This window comes from Octodon degus, unplaced genomic scaffold (genome assembly GCF_000260255.1).
Source record: "Octodon degus isolate 3935 unplaced genomic scaffold, OctDeg1.0 scaffold00038, whole genome shotgun sequence".
NCBI classification, from domain to species: Eukaryota; Metazoa; Chordata; class Mammalia; order Rodentia; family Octodontidae; genus Octodon; species Octodon degus.
The window spans coordinates 9,988,058-10,013,862 of NW_004524614.1; the positions used below are offsets into that span (position 1 = coordinate 9,988,058).

At 39.4% G+C, this 25,805-nt stretch overlaps 1 protein-coding gene across 1 annotated transcript in view; it reads left to right on the plus strand.

Annotated features, from left to right (window-relative positions):
• Fry (FRY microtubule binding protein) overlaps nucleotides 1–25,805 on the plus strand; it is a 431,398-nt gene that overhangs the window by 347,753 nt on the left and 57,840 nt on the right. Inside the window, exons 45-53 of the mRNA XM_023715059.1 lie at nucleotides 1,402–1,499; nucleotides 2,049–2,219; nucleotides 5,493–5,633; nucleotides 9,244–9,423; nucleotides 10,501–10,662; nucleotides 14,224–14,298; nucleotides 16,989–17,159; nucleotides 24,012–24,212; nucleotides 24,760–24,921. Coding sequence (XP_023570827.1) covers nucleotides 1,402–1,499; nucleotides 2,049–2,219; nucleotides 5,493–5,633; nucleotides 9,244–9,423; nucleotides 10,501–10,662; nucleotides 14,224–14,298; nucleotides 16,989–17,159; nucleotides 24,012–24,212; nucleotides 24,760–24,921 — 1,361 coding nt within the window. The remainder of the gene's footprint in view (nucleotides 1–1,401; nucleotides 1,500–2,048; nucleotides 2,220–5,492; nucleotides 5,634–9,243; nucleotides 9,424–10,500; nucleotides 10,663–14,223; nucleotides 14,299–16,988; nucleotides 17,160–24,011; nucleotides 24,213–24,759; nucleotides 24,922–25,805) is intronic.

Genomic DNA, 25,805 nt, shown 5'->3' on the forward strand with positions numbered 1-25,805 from the left:
TGCCACCTGGCGCAGTTACTCTTATTTATTTTTTTAAATTAATTAATTACTTTTAGGGTGTCACTAAAAAAAAAAAAAAAAAAAAAAAAAGGATCTTAGTGTAGCCCAGTGTGGTGGTGCACACCTGTAATCCCAGCACTGTAGGAGCCTGAGGCAGGAAGATCACAAGTTTGAGCCCAGCCTGGCCAACTTAATTGTGAGATTCTGTCTCACAGTGAAAAATAAAGGATGGGAATATAGTTCAGTGTGATGGCCCTGGGCTGGTTTCCACCACACCCACCCACAGCCACCCCCCTCAAGAAATAGGTTTTTTGTTTTGTTTTGTTTTGTTTTTGTTTTTTTGAGGGGGAGCGGCCAAATAGCTCAGCAGATTAAAGCACCTGCTTAGGTAGACACAGGGACTGGGAGTTTGATCCCTGGGCCTGTAACCCCGGCACTTAGGAGCCTGTAAATAGGAGGATCACTATGAGTCTGATTTACACAGTGAGATCCTATAGACCCTCTAGACACTGTCCTAAAATACAAAAAAATAAAAGAAATTGGGCTTTTTATGCGTTCCAGATAATATTGCAGATGCTGTTAATCCCATTTTTCTTATATACACATTTTCCCTTTTTTTTTTTTTTTTTTTTTGTACTGGGAATTGAACCCAGGTCCTTGCAATTGCCAAGAAGCTACTTGTACCTCTGAGCTCTATCTCTGGCCCTTTCCCTTTTTTTCTTTATTCTCATTTTTTTTTTTTTTTTTCTTTGCTTTCCTTTTCCTCTTAAAAAGTGTGTTGTTTCCCTATTTTTTTTAATTATGCCAGATCAACACGTCGTATTTTTAATACCATGACAGGTCACTCAGACTTAACTTTGTGGGCTAGATTTTAACTTAGAGGTACTAAGCCATTACTCATCCTCTTGAAGTGTCTTTCTGATTTATGTAACTAAGATTTAAATTATTGGCATATGTCCTCTCACATTGATCTTTCTTAAAATGTGCTTTTTTTTTTTTTTGGCAGAACTGGGGATTGAACTTAGGCCCTTGCACTTGCCAGGGAAGCGTTTATTCTACTCAGCCATCTCCCTGGCCCAAAATGTGCTTTTTGATAAAAATTTTAAACTACTTCAATTCACTTCAGTCCATACCAATAAAATATGAGCCAGTCTTCCTTATTCCCAACCCATACCGAGATAACCATTGTATGTTACAATCATAAGTCTACTTCAGTGCCTCCTTTATAACTGGTGCCATTATAGTTATATATTTTTCATGGATTTTGTTTTAGACCATATTTAAGCTCTCTCAGGGATGTTCTTACAACCCAGCAGAATAAAATCTGTAACGTGCCTTCCCATTGCTAGCAGTTAAAGCATTCCACGTTCAGCTGTCTTCATTGTGTCTTCTCTAATTCAGGGTTTCCACTGAACGTCTTGTGTCTCCTGCCCCAGCTGGTCCAGCATTTTGAAAACCCCAATCAGTTCTGTAAGGACATAGCTGAAAGGATCGCGCAGGTATGGAGTATGGTTCCACATTCAGGCAAGTCCACTCGGACCTTCTGGAGGGCCCAGAAAGGGCAATGATTTTCTCAAAAACTGATGTCCTAGTAGTGTGCATATCTGAGTAGATGATGCACTTTGCCTTCTTTCTTGCCATTATAAAGAGGGAATACATGGTGCTGAGCATAGGGGCACATACCTGTCATCCTGGCCACCTAGGAGGGGGAAGCAAGAAAATCTCAAGTTCAAAATTGAGCTGGGCAATTTAGCAAGACCTTGTCTAAATAAAATTCATCAAGGTGTGGGAATGTAGCTAAATGGTAGAACAATTGGTAGCATGTTCAGTCCTGGCACAGCAAAAGAAAGGGAGGAGGAAAGGAAGCTATGGGGTGAGGAATAGAGAAACAAGTGAAAATTATATTCAGTAACTAGGAAGCTAAGCATTTCTGTCACTGAAAAAGATATCAATCTGCTTTTCAGATCATCAGGATTTAGAGCAAAATTGCTAACATGTCTTCCTAGTCATCAGAATGTTATCCTTAATTTGTTTTCTTATCTTCAAAGGTTTGTTTGGAAGAGAAAAACCCTAAACTTTCAAATCTTGCACACGTCATGACACTTTATAAAACACACAGTTACACAAGGGACTGTGCCACTTGGGTCAACGTGGTGTGTCGATACCTTCATGAAGCCTACACTGACATTACCTTGAACATGGTTACCTACCTGGCAGAGGTAAGCTGGCAAACTAAGGATAACATCTGTTATGGCTTCCATGGATACAGTACCTTCATAGAAATGGTAATACACACTCATTTTCTTTTTGCTGATATCTAGTACATTATCACAAGATGCTCTGGGAATCATTTTAAATCTTAACAAGAAACCAGTGATATACATACTGGTACACAAAAGAATCTGAGGTTTGGTCAGGTAAAGTAATTTTCCCCAGAAGCTGACAGAATGACTATCGGAACCTCGATCTCGCGGCCCCAAAGCTGAAACTACTTACTGCACTCACACCTGTCAGAGGATAGTGGAAATGAGAAAACATTGTCCAAGTTACTCTGAGAGTTCAGGTCTTATGGAAGGGGTTATTTATGGCTTGATATGTTCAGTGGCAATTTCCTCTGAACTAATTCACAGTGTACATTCTGAAACAAAATTTGTATCATTGCCTTTTATATTGGTAAAGCTAAATTGGAGTTTTATCATCATACAACTGTGTCTCTAGCACTTTTGTCCCAACCCCTACTCTGATTGCTGTGTCCACTGATGCTAGAAATACATAGCATTTCATAGGGCAATGGGGTGGTATGGACTCCATTTAGCACCCCCAATCTCAACAAATTTAGTTTAGCACTTTCAGTGTTATTTTTCCTTCCAGAATATACATCCACACCTCTTATCAGGAACTTTTCCTAATTTTCCTTTTAGTTATGTCATCAGTCCTGGTTCCAGATAGGTTATAAAATCAACTCTTTCTTAGAGGTTCCACAAGATGTAAAGTACTAGCAGAAGGTGAATTCTCCAGCTGCACCTACACAGGATCCTGAGGAGGTTCATTTGTAATGTGGATTAACAGCATATGGACTATATTGAGACTACCTTTGGCTCAGAATTCATTTGTTCTTTCTGGCCCTAGCTGACTTAGATTTTGAACACTCCTCATAAATGCCTCTCTGCTGCTGCTGCTGATCACCTGGTCATACTTGTCCATGCAAACAGGTTACACACACCTCACTACACAAGAAGTAGTGAGAGAACTGCCACAAACACCCTGCTCTCAATAGAGGATGCTTGTTTTAAAATAAAGTGAAATGTGTGATGACAGCAAGGACAGTTTTTGTTTGGAACTGTATTCAAAATATAAAAGTTGCAAAAATTCCAACAGGACATGTAATATACACAGTGGAATATTATTAGCCTTAAAAAGGAAAAAATTGAGCAGTGTGCTACAGTGTAGATGAGCTTGAGGATATTATGCTGAGTGAAGTAAGCATAATAAACCAGCCAGAGGGCAAATACTGTGTGATCCCACTTAAAGTGCATAGAATAGGCCAACTTATAGGGACAGAAAGTATGAGAGCCGTTAGTTACCAGGAGCTGGAGTAGTTGGCAACAATTATCATATAGGTACGGAGTTTCAGTATAGAACAGTGAACAACTTCTAGAGATAGTTGCATAGCAATATGAATGCACTTCACACCACTGAATTAGACATTAAAATGGTTAAAGGACACATTTTTCATCAGGTATATTTTACCACAATAAAAGTAAAAAATGAGTCACATAATTTGTTCAGTTCTCACAAAATTGTTACCAAAAACATATTACAAACTTATACAACTTCCCACTTACATGACATGTATTAACTTCAGTTTCAGTTATTCATATGTTCTTTCTGAGTTGGCCTTGCATGTGCATGTAATTTTATATAGCTGTGGGAAGATTTCTGTGAATCTGCTCTGTCCATGTAATGTGAACTTCGTGTGTGTACTTCTGTGTGCTACCATAAGTCACAGTTGTGTCTGTTATCAAATAATTCTTGTTATGTAGATATTTTATCCAATGATTATTGATTTAATCAAAATCATTTTTTCAAATAACATCAAATGATCCTATTTCCCAACATATGTCCAAAGAATATGACTATGTCTTCCCCCAAGTTCTTATACATTTGAAAGATTTGTCTTCATAAAGAATTTACTCATTTACAATGCTATAATGTATAGATATTTTTGTTTTCTAATATCTCTGCTAAATTTTATCATTACATTTATTTTGCTTAATTTAATATTTTCTATAAATACTTTTAGATTGAGCTTCTAAGTATTTCCTTTCTATGAAGACACTCATTTTTCCAAACAATAGATTTGTGTAATTGCTTCTTTCCTCATGTGTTAATTGGTCAATTATTTCCTTTGGCCTCTTTTGCTGTAGAGTTTTACCATTTACTTGGGTCATTTCCCTGTACTCTTTAATTTAAACAGTAAACTTTTATCATGATGCCTATCATATATTTTCTCATTATTTACTTTTGGACAATATTATTGATTTTGTACTGTTCATAATAGAAAACTTGAAAGATGCAGAACATTTTTAAAAAAGAAAACATCTAAAATTGTATTATTTAGAAACTTTATTAATATTTTATTTCTTTGATGTTATTTCTATATAATACAGTTCACATCAATATTGGCATCATCTGCTAGATAAACAATTGTGATAGTTTGTCTTCTACTTAATATAATTTCATATCATTTACTATCTTAAACATGGCAATTTATTAACTATATTATATGTTACCATGTAATTTTCTGCTCATTTATACCCATTTCCTTACTGTTCAACATTTAACTTGCTTTCAGTATTTTCTCATGTAGGTATGATTTTTTTTTCCCACAGGAATAATGCCCTGAGGAAATCTCACACATTTAATAGACTGGTTATCTCTGGTTTTTGAAACTTTCTTAAAAGTAGTTGCTATTTCAAAAAAATATCATTTAGTACTCTTGATCTCAGCTAGAAATTATCCAATTTATATTTCCACCAGTGTTTAGGGATGCTCTTTCTGGGGCTGGGGATATAGCTCAGTGGCACAACACCTGCCTGGCAAGCACAAGGTCAAGAGTTCTATTTCCAGTACCAAAATAAATAAATAAAAATTTTTACAAAGTTTCACTTTTCTCATTACCAATACTGAATATTATCAATTGTTAATCTTTGCCAATTTGATAACTGACATACTATCTTTTTGGTTTGTAATTTTTTATAATGTCTGATGCGTTCCTTTAAAGATTTTTTGTCTCATATTTCTTTGAGTACATTTGGTATTTATGTCTTTGTAACCCTCATTTCCCTTGAGAGTATCCTCATTTCTTCAGGAGCTAGGGTTTTATTTGCTCTCCTAAGGAAATGTGCTTGATATAAAGCTTTTGGGGACGTTGGTGCTTCGACTGGGAAGTCTGGTGTAGAGTTGAGTTGCCTGCGCTTTGCCTCCTACAGTTGCTGGAGAAAGGTCTTCCCAGTATGCAGCAGCCCCTCCTCCAAGTGATCTACAGCCTGCTCAGCTACATGGACCTTTCTGTCGTTCCTGTCAAGCAATTTAATATGGAAGTTCTGAAGACCATTGAGAAATATGTGCAGGTGAGTCTTTGCATTGCTTCTCTGCTCAACCTGCCTCACTCCAGAAGGGCTGAGGCTTGGCCACAGCTTGTCCAAGGGTACAAAACCAGATGGGTACCAAATCACATATTTGTGGCATTGTCTTGGTTACTCTTCTGTTGTTGCTGTGACAAAATACCTGACACCCAAAATTAAGGAATGAAAGGTTTATTTAGCTCGGTTTGCGGGGGTTTCAGTCCATGCCTGGCTGGCTCCAAGGCAGAGTGACACATAGCAGAGGGTAGCAGTTCATAGTGAATGGACCACAACAAAAGCAAAGGAAGGAGCAGCCAAAGCAAGCCTCTCCCTTATGTGGTATGCAGGCTGCCCATACTAGGGTGGGTGTGGCACTCACACCCATAATCCCAGCAGTGGACTAAGAGTCAGACTGTAGAACCCCGGCCCATGACTGCATGAGGCATTGGGAGGATGTCTAGACACAAGCCATAACACATTGTGAGGCAAAAGACAGAGCAGGGTGCTATCGAATTTCCAGCCTTTAGGGGATACAATACTGCCCCAGGGCTCACGGCCCCTGTGTCAGGAGAGTACCTGCCTGAGAGTTAGGGCAGATCTTTTTCTGTAGTATCATTTCATAGAAGAAGAAAGAAGGAACGTCCAGTTGTGCCAGGTTCCAATCTAGGTGCTTCAGCATACAAGCAGTTATAATAGCACTTTAAGAGTTGAGCACTAAGATTAAAAAACTTGCATATGTGATGGACAAAACACTGAAATTAAAAATTCTGTTAGATTCAGCTATACCTCTCGTGAATATATTCCTGAGAGAAAGTTATCATACTACAGCAATACCCATGTTTATAGCTATGTAATTTATCATAGCGAGGCTCTGGAAACAGCCTACATGCCCTTTAACAGACAAAAAAAAAAAAAAAAGTTGTATATTTATAAAACAGAATATTAGTCAGCCATAAAGAAGAATGAAATCATGTTATTTTAGGAAAATAGATCAGTCTTGAGACCCTAATGTTAAGTGAAATAAGTCAGACACAGAAAGTTAATATCACATGGTTTCTCTAAAGCCCAGAATATAAATAAGTTGAAAAGTAAAATAAAGGAGAGATGGTAGGAAACAAGGAAAAGACTTTCAAGGTTTGGGGAGGGGAGGGCTGGTGGGAAGGGATCAAAAGGATCAAGATAGGATATCTATATACATGAATTTCCCAAAATAAATCCAATTATTATACATTGCAAAATATGTAATTTTTTAAAAAAAGAAGCTTGCACACATGTACTGGAAAGTACTCCAGTAAACAGTGTGATGGATAAAGCACAATGAGACAGTGGGAATAATTGAAGAAATGTGCGGAGGCTTTCTATATTAGTCACTGTTTCTGTGTATCTTTTAATCAAAACAAGATGTGGACCACAAAATCTCAGTAAAGGGTAGAGCTGATATTTAAACTGGTTCCAAGGCCGTTGCTGTTGTCTCATTGCACCAGACAACCTGCCTTGCAGGACGCTTGTGGACACCTACAAACTGTCCTTAAAGCCACCTCTGAGACTACCAGGGAAAAAAATGAAAAGTAGACCTCAAAAGAGCAACAAACCAGAACAAGGTTATAGCACCCGGAAGTTCATCTGATACAAACAGCCACTGGCTGAGGAAGGGAGACCCCAGCCTGAAGCAGTGCAGAGCCTCCCTGGGGCTTGGCACGCAGGGCATGGTATAGTCAACAGCACAGACATCTCCGTGTAGTTTTCTTCCTCTTCTTCCCAAGGATATACTTGGTCAGTTGCAGAATCCAAGGGCAAATGCTATGTTTTCTCTAGTTAAAATCTTTGGCAAAGGTATAAAGTACAGTAAATTTTAGATATCCCTTTACACCTTTCATCTCCAATCACATTTCAAACAAATTATAGTTCAAAGTGACTTGCAAGCAGCTTTTCCCTCCTATTTTCACGTGTCTATAATAGTTGTGCCACCTGGTAGTTATTTGGTTTTAAAGCTAAGTGGAGATAGAGGGTCATTTCCCACCTTTCTTCTAATCAATCCTGTGGCCCATTTCCTGACTGCACTGGGTTGGAGGTCTGTGGACCATCTCTGGTGCTTGAATTGAATGGTGGTTAATTTCATATTTAAACCAGTCTTCCAGGGCCAGCCAAATAGCTCAGTGGATTAAAGTGCCTGCAAGCAGGCGCAGGGGCTGGGGTTCGATCCTGGGGCCTGCTGTGCTGGCCCCACCGGGGCACAATGAGATGGTGATTGAGACTGGGTATGGTGGCGCACGCCTATAATCCCAGCTCTTGGGAAGCTGTAAACAGGAGAATCACTACGAGTCTGATCTAGTAGTGAGACCCTGAACACCCTGTAGACCCTTCCGTAAAATGCAGAAAAAAAATAAATAAACCAGTCTTCCTTGTGTAGAACTCAACAGGAAAGGCAGTGTGTGTCATTTACGTTATTATTACAAAAATAGGCTAGCACCTTGGTTTACCTATGTTCGATGTTTTTGTGACAGGTACACCTCCCCCACAAGCCCAGTCTGATGGGGGTTTGTCAGAGAAGCAAAAATGGTAAAACAAACAACCTTCAGGGAGAATAGGAAATTGGTGAGCACTAACAAGAGGAAAGCCTTTCCAGGATGAGGGACGAGAGTAAGGAAAGCACCGAGGCTGAAAGACCCTGAGTGGTTTGGGGAACTCCAGCTGCAGCCTGATGGAAACAACCCTACAGGCCATGCTTGCAGACTGAACTTCTCCTGTCCACCAGAGGGAGCCCTCAGAGGAGCCTATTGTGAAGAGTTCTAGAAAGATCCCTAGGGTAGCTGCATCTGAGGCCAGTGAGGAGACCAGGCAGGTCCAGAGAGGGTCCAGCTGAGTTGCAAGTGGGACTGGAGAGGGGAGAATAAATTATCAGAGGGAGAAAAGGAAGATTTTAAGAGGGACTCTCAGATCGCATGTTAGGTATGCCTTGTAACTTTAAATTCTTATTTCTTTGAATACTGACAAAATAAGCCTTTTTTAAAAAAAAAAAAATTTAACGTAGCTCATTTTCTGTAGACAGAAATGGTCTTTCACATCATTTTGCTTTTTATGTATTACAGAATTTCTTGCATGCTTTAAGTCAGTGAACAGTTATAGAATTCTCAGTACTGTTCCCTTGACTTTCTTTTTAAAAAAAATTTATATATTCATGTAGGGGCTGGTGAGATAGCTCCATGGTCTAAAGTGCCTGCTTAGGCAAGCTTAGGCAGCTGCAGGTGACCACGGCTCAATCTCTGGCATAACAAGCTGCGCCAGCCCTGCCTTCAGGACAGGCTGAGTAGGCCAATAAATAAATAAAGTTATTTATGTATGTATTTATTTGGTACAGGGTCTCGTGACACAGCTCGGATTCTAACGATCCTCCTGTTCTCGGGCTTCCCAGCACTGGGGTTATAGGCATGGGCCACCACACCTGGTTTTGGTGGCCAGCGCTGCACTCCCAGGGCTCCAGGGCCGGCTGGGCCTGTGGCACAGGGATCAAACTTGGGTCCTTGCACTTGCCCGGTGGGCACTTAGACTGGTGAGCTATTTCCCCAGCCTAACTTTATAAAGCTATTTTAACCCTTGCATGTTTCCTGTCCTGCAGAGTGTACACTGGAGAGAAGCTTTGAACATCCTGAAGCTGGTCGTTTCCCGGTCAGCCAGTCTCGCACTGCCTTCCTACCAGCACAGTGACCTCTCCAAGATAGAAATACACCGCGTGTGGACCAGTGCTTCTAAGGAATTGCCTGGGAAAACCCTAGACTTCCACTTTGATATTTCGGAGGTAACTTAGCTACGTGGACTATTTCTGTGAACTTAAGCTTGAATTTATGATAGCAAAAGTTAAATGTAGTTGCTAGGAGAAAGAAAGGTTTATTTTATATGTAGTACAAATGAAGATTTCTAAGGCCTAAATTAGATTCTGTTGTTTTAATCCTAGATTGAGGGGCAAAGGATAGTGCTTGCTGAACTTTTACCTTTCAGTATTCAGGATGAAATAACTCTTTTGCCCCTACTGTGACATCTACATCTGTATTTAGTATGCATGTAACAACTATGACGCTATCGATTTAATCCCTGTCCATATTTAACTATTTTATATTGCTGTAGTGGAGAGCTATTTTCATTCTTATATTTAAGTTTATTTTGCTCCAAAAGGTAAATCCTTCAACTCCCAGAGCCACTCCAGAACAGTGGCCCTCGGGCGATGGAGAATTATCGGTAAATTCCTGCCACCTGGAGCCCACAAGCTAGTGTCAGCAGAGAATACTTTGGGGGGCTCAAGTTGGGGAACGGCTGCCCAGTGGCTACCACATTCCAAGGAGCTCAGAAAGTGAAATGTTTTTCTAAAATGTTGCCTAAATACCTGGCCCTGACCTTATCCACTTGAATAATTGAAAAGCTATAAATAATTTATGTAAAATTTTAAATAATTTAATGTGTATAAAGATCAATGATAGGCCAGGGAGATAGCTCAGTGGCATAAGTGCCTGCCTGGCAAGCGCAAGGTCCTGAGTTTGATCCTGCTACCAAAAAAAAAAAAAAAAAGATCAATGATTACAGCAACCTGTAGAGAAGGAAAGGAACTTTGGTCTTTTATTGTAGGAAATTCTTTCAATCTTAAACATCCAAAGCCTATTTGATCCCCTCTATATTTTTGCATTTTTAATCAGTGGTTTCTTCTTTTTTTTTCTCTCTTTTTTTCCCTCTTCTTTGGTACTGGGGATCAAACTTGGGACCTTGCACTTTTCTGATCTGACTTTTAAACACACAAGCAGTTTTTGGTTGTTTATGGGTAGAATAGTCCCTTATTCTGCGTATTGAAGAGTCAGAAGAATCTGTCCCCTTTTATTTTCCCAAGACACCAATCATTGGGAGGCGATATGATGAACTACAGAGTGCTGCGGGGCGTGATGGGAAGCCCAGGACCATGACAGTTACCCGGAGTGCATCCTCCACTTCATCAGGCTCCAACTCCAATGTTCTTGTGCCTGTAAGCTGGAAGAGGCCCCAGTATTCTCAGGTATTCAATCCCAGATTTATGGCATTTGAAGGGAGTTTAGGGGACCTCCTGATCCCAAATGCATGTATCATACCTGATTCCTCCATTCCATCCCAGCATCCCCACTCGACCTCTTTCTCCCACTGGGGAGGTCTCACAGGTTTCACAGCACCCTTAAGGCACCCATTTTATCTTTAAATAGCACTTTCTGTTGACTAGAAGTTAGACTGTGTGTTGCTTGTACCCATTGGTGCTAGTCCTATTACAGATTAGGAAACAAAATCTGACCTCTCTTTCACATGGTAGTCCTTCAAAGATTTAAAGACACCCAGCCCCTCTGCCACTCGCGCAGTGAGTTCTCATTTCTCCATGCATTATATCTTTAGTCGCCCTAAGCTGTTTTTCAGGGCTTAGATACCCAAAGGGTCAGTAGGGCTACACTTTCAAAGCTATTCTGGCTGCTCTCTCATAGCATAAACCTTAATCATGGTTTCCAAAAGCAAGCTAAGGGCTAGGGAGATAGCTCAGTGGCATGAGTGACTGCCTGGCAAGCATGTGGACCTGAGTTCAATCCTCAGTGCTACAAGAAAGAAAGAAAGAAAGAAAGAAAGAAAGAAAGAAAGAAAGAAAGAAAGAAAGAAAGAAAGAAAGAAAGGAAGGAAGGAAAAGAAAGAACAAGAAGGAAGGAAGGAAGGAAGGAAGGAAGGAAGGAAGGAAGGAAGGAAGGCCAGCTAACCAAAAGCCAGCTGAGCCATGCTGCCTGATTTCTCTGTAGATTGGTCATCATAGCCTAAGTCTCTACATATTTAGTCTGTGGATAACTGTCAATTATTAATTCCACTGGGCTCACTGTCAGGTAAAGCTTTAACATTATTCAGGAGTCTTTAAATGACATGTGACAGAAACCCAATAAAAGTTTATCAGAAATGGAAAAGGAATTTATAAAATCATCTGTGTTACCATCCTTTTGTCACTGGCTAAATAGCTGAAAGAATCCAATTATAAAAAAGAAAGGTTTATTTCAGCTCCTAGTTTCAGAAGTATCAGTTCTTGGCCACTTGGCCCTGTTTGGGACCTGTGGTGACAGTACATCATAGTAGAAATACATGATAAAGGAGACTTGCTCATGTCATGAGATGGAGAATCAAACAGAAAGGAGCCAAAACCCAGCAGCCCTTTCAAGGCCTCCGGAAGTGACTGAACCTCCTCGCATGGGCCTTACCTCCTAGAGGTTCCCTACAGTGCCATGGACTGGCAGCCAAGCCTTTAACATGCAGGCGTCTGGAAGACCTTTGAATCAGACCATCTGTCTTAGCTTATGCACAGCTGATCCTAGTGCACCATGGTAGGAACCAAATCCTGAGATACCCTGTCCTTCTTTCTGTCTCCAGCCTGCTGTGTTCCCTTCTTGACTCCATTGTCAGCAGGCTCTTCCCATAGGACCTAACAGCAAACACTGGTGTTCCGGGTCTCCATGGTCTTTTCACCTGGTAATTTCAGAACAGAGGCTTTCTTCTGCATCCATAGCAGTTGTAGGGGAAAAAAAAAAAAAAAGGACTCCCACACATTATGTGCAGGACAGGAAAAATGCTTGTTTGCGTGCCCAACAGATTTTACCTTCATTCTTTTTTTTTTTCTTTGTTCTTAAAGGTTTGAGAAATGAACATATATCATGGAGCCTGCTAAAACATAGCAATTCTCAGTGAAGGTCCATTTGAGCTTTTGAAAACATTTTTGGAAAAGAAAAGAAAAAAATATGGCCTATTTGCTCTATATTGATTTCTTCTTAGAACAGTGAAATGACACCAAGGCTTAGGGAAGTCACTGAGCAAATATATAGCCACCCTCTCTATGTCAAGATCCTCTTCTCTCTGACTTTGACACTGAATGACCCTTCTTTTTTTTTTTCCATAATTTTATTGAGAAATAAATAGCAATGAGACAGTTTCAAATCAAATTGGTAGGATAGTTCCAATAATTAACAGATTGCATAGTGCCTTCCTAGTGGTTATTTGTTGTACAAGATACAGACATGATATCCTATTTACAAACACTATTAGAACAAATCCCTCTATTCATTAAGAGAATGTAACTATATATTTATCCTAACCATTTTGAATACACAGATACAAAATGGTCATTCATCTATATCCCCTTTTTTTTGTTTAGTTCCATCATATAAATATTATAGGTGTGTGAACTCAGCAAAATATTCCAAAATGGTCCAGTAGTCCATAATAGTATTGGGTCTTCCACTTGACTGGCAATGTCAGAAGTTGTTGACCTGAGTCCCCTACAGCTCAACATACCAACATGGATTTACTTCTTGTACTTGGTTTTTATACTTTTCTGCTGGATGGTTAAGACCAAGATAAAGCAAGACCTCTGTAATAAGAATTGTAGCTTTTGGATCTGATAAGGTCAGTCAAATTCCCTCAGGATTTATTCTGAGACCCTGTACCCTCTGACAAATTGTAGATCCTTTGTCAGTGCCTTCTTTTAACTTGGAAAGAAGGATGCAGTGAACAGGTTCCATTAAGAAGGAACACCTAAGACAGTGGTACTGGCCTCCTCATAGTTTTAAATAGCAACGCTAAATTAGACTAAAGGGGATGGATGGTTTTAAAGAGCTTTAAATGATTGCTTTAAGAGCAGAAGGGCAGCAACATTTTGTAGAGTCTAGTTATATATCTTTTCATTCTCAACTACCAGTCATTCTGAGATCTAGTAATTTCATGAAAAAAATGTGATAGTTTAGAGAAGATTTCTCATGATTAAAGGCATGGGTTTGTGAAGAAATCAAAAAGAATCTGTTTAACTTTAGGGAGAATCAATTGAGAAAGAGTTAATGTGGCTTGCAAATGATTGAATGCCTTCATTATGCAGCAAGTAATTTTCTCACTTAAAAAAAACGGATCTTTACTGTAATAGATTTAATTTGGGAGTAAGAAGAGCTTTGCTGAAACTAAGAGTTGTAACAGTCAAGTAAGGATTATCAAGGGAGGGTGATGGATCTCAGCTGGAAAACCTAGGTAGTGATGGAGAACTTTAAAAAGACCACATGCCCCAGCTGCAACCTAAAACCCACTCTGCAACTAAAGCTAAATACTGAGGTTTTAGTTAAAACAAACGGTTTACTCAGTGCTCAGTTGCTAGGGTGGCTCAGCTTGTGTGCCAAGAGAGAGGGCTCTGTGTGCCCACAGTGGTGCACGTGCAAAAGTTTTGCCACCACTGACCTAGAGATTGATGTTCACACACCCATAGCACCCCTTGAGATAACTTAGGTAAACACGACTAGTAGAAACATAAGCCTCATTTTAAATGTTACTGCAATCACCTTTTATAAAAAAAATAAAATAAAAAGAAATAGGCAAGTCAATGTTAATAACATCTTATTTAAAAATTTATTATCAATGAGGTGTTTTGCATTGTGTTTTCCTAGCACGTCTTGTGTTCTACATCTCAGGTCTTTGTGACTGCATTTGAAGCAGTCACCTGCCTCCGTGTCAAGGGACTATAACATTAGAGCATATCTACTCACAGGACCCCACAATAAAAATCTGGTTTGTGTTTCTTTTCCAGAAGAGGACAAAAGAGAAGTTGGTGCATGTCCTTTCTCTGTGTGGCCAAGAAGTAGGATTAAGCAAAAACCCATCGGTAAGTTCCGTCATGTGTCACAGCTGTTTTGGTATCAATCTTTTTGCCTTTGATCTGTTTTTTGCTGTTGATCATATAGTCTTACATGAGATTCTACAATGAATGGCATGCATGATGCCTTTGTCTATATCAAACCCCTGGATTGCTGTTCCTTACAAAATGACTGTTAATTTTTCTTAAAGATCAGGAAATCTTTTGTTGGCTCTGTACCCTGGTTTGCCTGTGAATACTGTTTTTATTTTTTAATAATATATGTCCAAACTTCATTAGAGTATATGTGCAGTATGTACTGCACCACTATGCATGACACAGAGGCTGATCCTCTTAGATATAATTCTATTCCATACACACACACACACACACACACACACACACTTACTCTGGTGCCGTTATTTTACTTATATACCATGAAGATAAAAATAATGATATTTTGACAAAAGTTTAGTAAAGATTTTATACTCTCCTTTTGTTCACATCACAATACTTAAAAATAAAGGATTATAAGGCCAGGTATGTTGTCACATGCCTATAAATCTAGCACGCAGGAGGCCAAGGCAAGAGAATCACTGAAAATTCAAGGCTACATAGTGAGTTCAAGACCAACATATTGAGAGCCTGTCTCAAATAAAACAAGCAATTATACATGTTTTTAAGTGGCATGTTTTTTCTTATATAAATTTTCACAGGTCTAGCAAAAAATATCAGGCTTTTGAACAAACAAATGATTAAAGTGTTATAATAAGAAAGCTTCTGAAGCCTTTATAAAATTCAGAAAAATTTGAATTACATGGATATGAGCATGTTGCAACAAAAACTGAAAATGTCAGGGTCTAGTTTCACCAAGTATTTTTGTTTCATCTATATTGCACCATCTTTATTTGTTAACAAAAAATTAGCAAATTAACTAACCAAGTAAAGTAGAATTAGCAAACCAATTTCCCTTTGCAGCTATTTTTAAAATCCAAAACTGAATCTGTTCAGAGTTCATGAGCAAGTAGAACAGATCCCCATCACCTCAGGTATCCATCCCCTAAACTTGAAGTGATCTTCGGGGATCTCCACTTAAGTCACCTTTCGAGTCACTGTTCAGTGGTTTGTTGCCTCGCCTGTGACGGAGCTGCCTAACCCGCCACACAGAGAAACAAGTGTCTTGGCCTCTGCAGCACAGCACAGGCCACGCGAGCTGCTTCTCACTGTGATCTCGGTCAGCACTTTCTCAGGTTCGCACTGATGCCCCCGTGCTGAGGCCTTGTCAGCTAGAAACATTTGCCTAGAGTACGGTGCCTCAGAAATAAGACACACGGCACTACCTAGGACAACAGCCTTCAGCTAAGGAAATCAGAATTTTCGTGTCACTCCTCAGTGATTTGGGGGCTTGTTCTCTGTGTTACTTGTGTCACACACATGTGTGTGATCCCATGGGAAACCGTCCGTCATGCGCCACTGTGGGAATGCAGCTTAAAGAGCTCTTGTCTGAGATGCTGGCTACCATAATGCTTCAGATTTGGGGGTTTTGGAATATTTGCACAGACTTTATCAGTTGAACAGTCCTGACGTAAAAATGCAGACTCCAAAATGTCAATATTTTGAGCATGTCAGCAGCACAAAAATGTTAGATTTTAGAGCATTTAAGATTTTGGATTTTCAGATCAGGGCTATTCAGCCTGTACTGTGCATATCATGTGACTGTTCTTAAGCAGCGAGGGAAAAAAAAGTGCTACATTTGACATCTACTCACTTGTTTTACTTTGGAGATATGTTTGTTGTATTTCAATTCTTATAAACGATCTGCCTGTTTGTCAAGAAGACTAAAACATTGTAGTGATCATATAAAGAATATTGTTCATTTTACTTAAGTCAGTCTGTGTTCAGTATAGCCTGGCTAGCAAAACAGGTTCATTTGTAGGTTACCATTTCTACAAACTTCCATTAAAAATGGCTCAGTGAAGAAAAAAACTTAAATGGAATTTTTTCTTTTCTTTTTTTTTGTTTTGTTTTGTTTTGTTTTGTTTTGTTTTTGAGACAGGGTCTCCCTCTATAGTCCAGGCTGGCTTTGAACTCACCATGTATCCTAGGTTGAACTCGAATTTATGACAATCCTCCTGTCTCAGCTTCCTGAGTACAGGGATTATAGGATTGTGTCAGGATTACAGGCATGTGCTACAATTCCCAGCTGAGAAGTTAATTTTAAAACATTAACACAGCAAAGATTTTAACAGAAGAAATACTTTGATTTGTTTAAAAGCAACGTGGTAGGGATTTACATGTAAATTATGGGCATGGTGCTTAGCTACTCTTCAGCAGTTCTAGTGAACCTATTATTGCAGTTTCTAATCCCAGTCAGCTCAGAAAGAATGGAAAGTTCTTAATTCCCAGTTTGGCTGTGAGCATATGCTCAGTTGTTTCTCTCTCTCATACACACCCAGATAGTATTCCATCTTCATCCATTAAGAGCCAGTAATTTAACTCTTGAACATTTTCCTGGTGCACAAACTTAACGTCTCTGCGATGAGTTTAATCCGAAGGCACCTGTCCAACATAAATAATAAAAGAACATTCTAAAAATACCCACTGAAGGAATTAGGTGTGTACTGGAAATACAGTGCTATGAAGAGCCAGTTACCGTTTCTTGTAGCACAAACAACTGAAGAGAGCCCAGTTTCTCAGGAGAGGACTCTTTGGGTTCGTAGGTGATTTTTTCCTCGTGTGGGGATCTGGATTTGCTGGAGCATCAGACGAGCCTGGTGTCTTCCGAGGACGGGACCCGGGAGCAGGAAAACATGGATGACACAAACAGCGAGCAGCAGTTCAGAGTCTTCAGGGACTTTGATTTCCTAGATGTCGAGCTGGAGGACGGAGAGGTACAGTATATTCTCTAAAAATAATCACCTTAACTTTGTCCTTGACTAACAAGATTGTGTCTTTCTGTCTCCTAAATATTGAGGTTTTGTAAGAAGATCTTTAATTGCAAAGTTCTAAACTGTATTTTGAATCAGCTTATTCAAAGTACAGCCGCCTAACTTTGGTAAGAGCCGCCACGCCCTTCCTGTCTGAGCCCAGGGCAAAAGCTGCCAAGTTCTTTCTAAGTGGCAAAGACCTGAGTTGGAATGACCGCACAAAGACTGTGTGTGTAGTCCAAAAGGAAACTTAAAAGCACAAAACATGGCAGTTCCGAGCCTGTTCACTGGCACCCAGGCAAAATATGCTAAGCATTTAATTATTTTAAATGTGAAGTTGTTTTTTTTTTTAATCAATTCTTTCAAAGCTTGCCTGCTACAACATGAAATCAGAGCCTCAGGGCGCCAGCATTTTTGTGCTATATTTGTTGAAGTCGTTAGAACTGGAAATACAGAGCACACGAGAGAGCATTCTTTTCTCTGCTTTGGGTTGGCTGCCAGCCTTCCAGGTACCTGGAGCAGCTGAATTCAAGTCGCAACAGGCAAATACAGACTTTCATTTTAAATGATGTTCATGGTAATAAGATGCTTTCTGCTATGAATCATGATTTTGAGAACTGGGCTGAAAGGAGGAGCAGCCCTCAGTCAGTCACCCTCATTTCTGTAGCTCAGGGGCAGGTTCCAGCTGAGAGGTAGTCTTTAATCTCCTGGGGACGAAAACACAACTCCCTTCTTGGGGATCAACTTCTATAATGATGCCCGGTGCATGATGCTGCTCAGCATTAATCAATTCACTTTTAACTAAACATACTCTGTTTTCCAGAAGGCATTCTTCTGGCCTTCCAATTAAGATAGCGGCTCAGATTCAAAACTTACTCTGTCTTATGGCAGGTAGGCACCTTCTAACTTAACTACACTCTTGTAGGAAAATGATGCTTTGAGTACCCACCCTAAAAGGGTGTGGTTGCTGGCTACCCCACTTATGTCTCATGGAAGCAAAACAGCTAAAAGCACTGACTATGTTCAAAAGAATGGTCAGCTTAACTTTCACTTTAAATTGCTCTAGAACTATTAAAAGTACTGCAGAGATTACTGCTAACCATAATTAGTGGCAGAAAAAACAAAATATTGTCCAATTATTTGATTATTTTCTGAATATCTCTGAACCAGGGCTGAGTGTTCTGTTCATGTCAAAAGATTAGCTCCATTACCTGGCACATGACCTAATGTCTGGGCACACTCTTTGTCCTGGGAGGTAAACAAGGAAAGGAAAACTAACAAAATGAGAGAGGTTACCATCTTCCTCTTCAGCCAGAGGAAAGTGTCCTGGGGAGTGACCTGGGAGGAGTGATGTAAAGCAGAGGGAGCAGAAACAATTTCAGAACAACAAACTTTGTTTCTATCAAAATGAAAGGAAGGGGTGGGAATGTGACTGAGTGGTAGAGCATGTGCTCAGCATGCTCTGAGGCCCTGTGTTGTGTCCTCAGCACCACAAAAATTAAAAAAAAAAAAATCATACTGGAAGAAAAATTGGAGATGCCTACCTCTGAACTATAGTACTGATATTTTTCATAATAAATAATAAATGCTATACCTTCCTTTTAGTCATCTCTCTTTTGTCCTAAGCAACAACTAAAATACCACAGAGATGATTTCTCTTTTATGAGTAATATTTTACAAGAAATTCAAGGGATAAGTGAGTACATTTTATCCAAATAAAAGAAGTCATTTGAAAGCTGGGTGCTGTGGCATATATCTCTAGTCCCAGCTACTTAGAGGCTGAGGCAGATGGATCAATTGAGCCCAGAAATTAGAGACCAATCCGGGCAACATAGCCAAACCTTGTCTCAAAGTTAAATAAGTCACTTAAGAGTGTTTTGCAACTTGCAAATAAAATTATAATAAAGGATTCTAACATGCTTACTGATCCCTGAACAGCACTGAAAGTGTTTGGTCTTAAATCTATCAACCCCAAGTCTGACTTTCAGCTCTGCCAATGACCTAGCCATAAGGGGCCCCAATAGGAATGCAGGTCCTCTTGGTTTCTGATGCTCACGGGCTTACCAGGCATCAAACACCCGCCTGCACAGTTGTCAAGTAAATAAGACAATTCATGGGGAGTTAGCTAGCATAGTGTCAGCCACTCAGCATTCTCAATGTCAGTCCCCTTGAGCTGACTGTCAGTAGTAAATAATTTTAGTATATGCTCATCAGAGAAAGTTAAACATATTTTGTGACTCGATAAAAACACCCTTGTCAAGCCAGGTGGGGTGGCATATGCTAGCCTGGTCTGTAAGCAAGTGGGGAGAGGGCAGGATTCCAGTTTTCAAAACAAAAAGAACACAAAGTCGAGCTGTTTGTATGTCTATTCCTTTTCACTCATCTCAGGATTTGTTGATAATTTCTGTATAAGGGTTTCTGCCCTTGACCCTTTTAGAACCTTAAAAAGGCTATGTCTTAGCTATTAATGGCCCATTCACAGTAAACACATCATGATCACAAACACTTCTAACTTTGTGAACAAGATCAGGTGACACCCTTTTTTTTCTAGTTGATGACCCTTATTTATTTTCCTGTGGCATTTAACAATTTTCTCACAAATAGTTATTTTGGCATTCTAATAAAATGTGTTGGAGAGACCAAAGTCGTCGCTAAAGTGGAAAGCTATTTCAGAAATTATGCTTATGGTCTGTAGCCTCAGCTGCAGCATCCATCCCTAAGAGGTGCGAACCACTGCTGCTTAATATTCATACTTCTCTTCGGGGTTAGCACATATTTAACTTTTTAAAAAGCTGTGTCAGGGCCAGCAAGATAGCTCAGCGGACCAAGCACCTACTTAGACAAGCTCAGGGACTGGGGTTCGATCTCTGGCACCACATGCGGCCCCAGCCCCACCTCTGGGCACGCTGAACCTGCCACAGAGACCAGACATGGTGATATAGACCTGTAATCCCTTTACTGGGGAGGCTGAAAACAGGAAGATCACTACAAGTGCAGGCTGTGTAGTGAGACCCTGTAGCAAATACATTAAAGAATAATAACAACAACAGAATCAAAAGCTGTGTCTACTGAAGTATGTATTACTTATAATGTTAGCGTTATTAGTTGCTACTGTGTTAAAATTAAGACAAATGCACTTGAGTATCTTCAATCATTTTAAATAGACCTTTTATTTGTTTTTCTATCCATTCAATCTGCTACCCAGGAACTTCAGGTAAGATGATGCTACTTTTAATTCAGAGATGCTAGTGGATGTTTTGCATCATTGCAAACGTGTAACAACATAATTGCTTTTTTTTCCTCCCTTTCAGCAAATGTATGCTTCTTTGTGTGTATATATATCTATTTAGGCATGTGTCTTATAAGAGGTATTTTTCCTGGCTGCTTAGTATGGAAATATTCTATCAAACAATTTTTATTTTAAAAAGTCTTTATATTCTAGTAACAATTCTAGTAAATCTTTACATTCTAGCAAAATCTTTATGTTCTAGGACAATGCATATTACATCTTGAGAGAAAATGAGTCATCAAATTTGACTAGTGGATAACCTGTAATTTCTAGTTAGGCGAGTACACAACTGGATGGGTTGTCATTGTTGTCCTATTGAAAATTAAATCAGGCAAGGAGTGCTGATTACGGATAAAGCATGTACACAGGGCCCTGGGTTCAAGGCCCAGACCAAAAAAAAAAAGTGAAATCTATCTGCAGCTGATGCTATATCACTTCCAATAAAATATTTTTTCCCAACACTTAGACCCTATCTCTTTATGGTGACCAGATCAATTTTCATCCAAACATGGGCTCTCTTAAGTGAAAGGAGATGCCAATTATAATTACACCCATACCACTAACGTAAGCCAGGCTCGACCTGAGCAAACTGACCTAAGATCGCTCGGCATTTGTGTCCTGTCAGACTCACACTACATAGCTCTTTTAGGGGAATATATTGGACTGGGATATTCCCAGTCCCTTCATCAAGTTTTTTTGTCTTTTTTGAGGCAAGCTCTCAGTATGCAGTTCAGGCTGGTCTTGAGTTCACTTTGTAGCCCAGGCTGGTCTCATTCCCAATGATCCTCCTGCCTCAGCCTCCTGAGTGCTAGGATAACAGAAGTCCCACATTCTCCAGTTAATAATTCTTTTTTAGCTGGGGATGTGGCTCAGTCCTTGGGTTCAATCCCCAGCACCAAAATAATATTTATCATCTTTATTCTTTTTTGACCATGTTCTGATATGGAAAAAATCACAATGAATATTACTTCTAACATTTCTAGAATATTATTAATACTTTTCTATCCTAGTAGAAATCCTGAGTGGTGTATTTAAGTTTGTTGATATCTGTATATGAAAATTGTCCATCCAGAAAAGTTACCCATCTTCTACATTTTCTAACATAAAACCTGACATCGCCAATAAGCTGGACTCTAACTTTGTGTGTAACCTGAAATGCGATCTGACATTTGAGGGAGAAGCAGTATGGAGCAGAGCTCCGTTGGAAGTTTCCCCGCGACTTGCTGTGACAGACAGGCTGACTTCTGACCACCTCAGCTACACCACCACACCACAACCCCGGAGGGAGGGCAGTATACTGAGGCCTCACATATCCTTCATACACACTGTATTTCAGAGCTACACCTCCAGCCTCCATCACCATGGAGCTTTACGAGGATTAGCCTGCAACACAACCTTTTCTCAACCCCTCAGCTACCACCTTTGTGTTGGCGCTGTCACATCCTCTAACAAGACAGATCTTATGCCTGCAAGGACAGCTCCCTGCCTCCCTGTTCTCATGCCTGATGGCTTCAGGTCTTCACCAGACCTGCCAGCAATTCCATGGTCGCAGCTGTCTTTGCCCAGGGAAGCATTTCTTACTGTCAGTGTCTATGTTGCTCATGTAGCGCTTGAGTTGTAGCTCAGAGGTAAAGTGGTTGCCTAGCAATGCAAGGCTTGGGTTTGATCCTTAGAAGTAAAAACATTTAAGAGTGAAATATAGTTCTTCCAACTCATCCATTCATTTTGTACAAGAAAATCAGTTTTATAAGTGGGTATATTCCATTAGTTTTTACATCCTTTTTTGTATGTATCGTGTTTCATCTTTTTACTTTACACATTGCATTTTTTTTCTCAGACCTCTTGCTCTTACTCATTTTCTTGCTGCAATAGCTATTTTAAAATCCCAAAATAGCAGTCTTGTCCACCATGCTAAAAAAAAAAAATTACTATTGCAGACATAGGTCAAACAAAAACAAGTCGAATATCCTTTATCTAAAATACTTAGAACTAGATTTTGAATTTTGGCTCATATTTTTATCAGATTTTGGAATATTTACATATATTCAGTCAGATTTCTTGGGGATGGAACCCAAGTCTAAACAGAATTTATATATACATATATATATATGCACACTATACACATATCCTAATGATAATTTTATACAATATTTTTAATGGTCCCGTGTTTTGACTGTGACCCATCACATAATGTCAGATATGGCATTTTCCAGTTCAGGGCATCATAACAGCTCTTTTGGATTTTGTAGTATTTTTGGATCCCAGACTAGGCATATCTAACCTTTGCAGATACAAGAGAAATAGCAGAATTTGGTACAAAATATGAAAACCATATCTAAATCTATATAACAAAGTGACCTTAGAGGGATAGAGAGATAGACATAATTTCTGTACATTTGGAATCATATGCTAAGCCTTTGCCATAAGACATCTGTGAGAATGGAACACTATTATTAGGAGTCAGAAATAATACTCTTAAGCCAGAGAGAAATGAATAAACACACTACTTGAGTAACAGTGATTTGCATCTCATTATACTGTTCACTGAGCTGTCATCAGAGTGAATCATTAGGCAGTACTTAAAATTTCCAATAAATGAAAGGATTCATGATTAATTTTTATTTCATTATCTTTTTGTTTAGATTAACATTTGCTTATCGATAGACAAGTGATACCTCTCTTCCTTTATTCCTAATTTAAGAAAACAGAAAAGCAAAACCCAAATTCATTTCTAGAAAAAAGAAATGTTAGTCAAATAACCTTACTGAATATCTGTTAGTTTATAGAAAACATCTAACATGCAACAAAAGCTTTCTTTAATACTTACATGGCCTTCTAGGCCACTTCTCAGAAAACCACAGTGTACGAGTCAGCAGTCATGCTTAGTACTGAGGCAAGACATTGTTTTCCTGGATGGAACAATTATTTAAAGATGAGCCTAAAGCAAAAGTTAAGCCATTGCTGCTCTGGCCTCCGCATAGTGCATGATTCATCAAACTTTGTCCAGCTCTCTGACAGTCTTTAACTCTGCATTTTATCTGTGAAAACTGCTGTTGGCAGAACAGGCTGGAATGTTTACCTAATGCTCCTCCACTTAATAGCCAAAGGATTCTGGAATGTGCTGCAAGCCTAGCGCCTACTTTTTTCTCCTTTGGAAAAGTGCACTAAACAGGGGATGGCGGGGAAGGGATCCCAGACCTCTTCTGATTTTGTTTTAATACTAATAGTCTCTTTCTTACAGATTTTTTTTAAAACACACATCATTTCTACAGTTTGCCAAAATTAATTTAAAAAATAATATCCAACATGCCCAAGAAAAAATATAATCACTTCTGTGACTTAATATACATTTACATAGAAGGAGTCTACTTTTGTTACTTTTCACATCAGGTAAACTGAAGTTTTTATACCCAAGCCTTTGAGGGCTTGGAAGATGATGACCACATTTGTTTCTAAGCTGTGACTAATTAAAGATGTGAGCACAGGAGGGTTTGAGCATAAAGACCCAGCTGATGGTGTGATTTCAGGGTGAGAGTATGGACAATTTCAACTGGGGAGTGCGCAGACGTTCACTGGATAGCCTGGACAAGTGTGACATGCAGATCCTGGAGGAGCGCCAGCTCTCAGGAAGTCCTCCCGGCCTAAATAAAATGAACCATGAGGATTCCGACGAATCATCAGAGGAGGAGGACCTCACAGCCAGCCAGATCCTGGAGCACTCCGACCTAGTAAGTAGGAACTCTCCCACTGGAGCAACTGAGACTTTTTTTTTTTTTTTAAATAATTAATGCAGGAGTTTTGTTTCTAGTTCCAGGTAAAGAATTTACCACAGCTAAAATCTCGATTGAGGTGGTGTCTGGTTTCTCTTTTCTGTAGATAGCAGTGGAGACCATAGCTGGAGTAAATGGTATACTCCCTGATCACTGCTAATCTGTAGGAACCTAGGTTTTTCCCACATATGCTGACTTGTATGATGCTGGAATTTTTGTAAAAATTTCCTCAGGTAGCTAGTTTGAGGAAATAGGACAGGCATTTTAATGGGGTTCTCACCAATACAGTATTGGTAATTTAGAGAGCTGTGCCATCACACTAGATTAATACAGATTGACAGCTGCCATGGCTAATGTCCAATAATGGTAGCATATGGAAATTAGAAAATTAATACTTACCATTGAAAAATTAGAGAAGAATAGTTTGTACCCTTATGTAAAGAGTGGTTAGAACTTTTAAAGATAGGAACTTCATATTGCTGTATTTCCTCTGCTTTTTAAACAGATCATGACCCTCTCCCCTTCTGAGGAGGCCAATCCCATGGAATTGCTCACCACAGCCTGTGACTCAACCCCCGCTGACCCTCGTTCCTTTAGCACCAGAATGGCCAGCTTGGACACTTCACTGCCTGATATGAATAATCTGCAGATTTCTGAGGGTTCAAAGGTGAAGATATTTTGGCACTTGGGATTGTTGTTTCCTTTAGAGAAAAATTCCTCTAATTCTTCTGAGCATTCTTAGGGAAGGGAGGTCAAAAGTAGAGCTGCATTTCTTTTCCTGGTTTTAGTGAAATAACTGAAATGTGTACACTGTGGCCTGTGCTTTCAAGCTGCTTTACACTCACTCGAGCAGCGGCCTTCTTGGTTCAAAGAGTTTTGATCTGAAGTCTAGAAATTATTTTACCCAAACACTGCTTACTGAGGGCAAAATGAAGTGCTGTATGTCTGAGATCACTGGGACTGGGGAACTGCTGCTTTTGTCATGGCTTTTATGAAACAATATGCTAAGTGAGGTGTGGGTGTACACATGAACTTGGAGAAATTTTTTCCTATGAAGGAACCAGTTATACAATTGTGCATTGATTCAACACTTGCCTTTTGGCATACTATCAGAATTTTTAATGCTAATCCCAGTATTTTGCCAGATTTGCACAAAACTCTCCTAGCCAGACTGAGGAGAAACATTAACTAATGAATACAATATCTTTATTTTAAAAGGTTCCCGCACTCAATTATCTCCACTGTTCTGGTCACTAACCAAACTGGACAAGAACCAAATCAGATTTCCCCTAAAGCCAGCACTGAAACTGATCACTGAATTGGATTCGTTTCTGGCCCAACTCAGTTTACAACCAGAATTGTGGAAAGAATCGTTTGTGACCTGAGGCACCCCTGTGTATAGTGTGTATTTCATGTGAGCTTTACTTTATCAAAATTTTCAGAAAGTGTCCTATCAATAAAACCATCCATTTGCATGTTTCAGCCACATCTGTGCTCTCATCAGTATAGAATTTTATGTCTTTATGTCTTTATCTACACTGTTAGGATAAA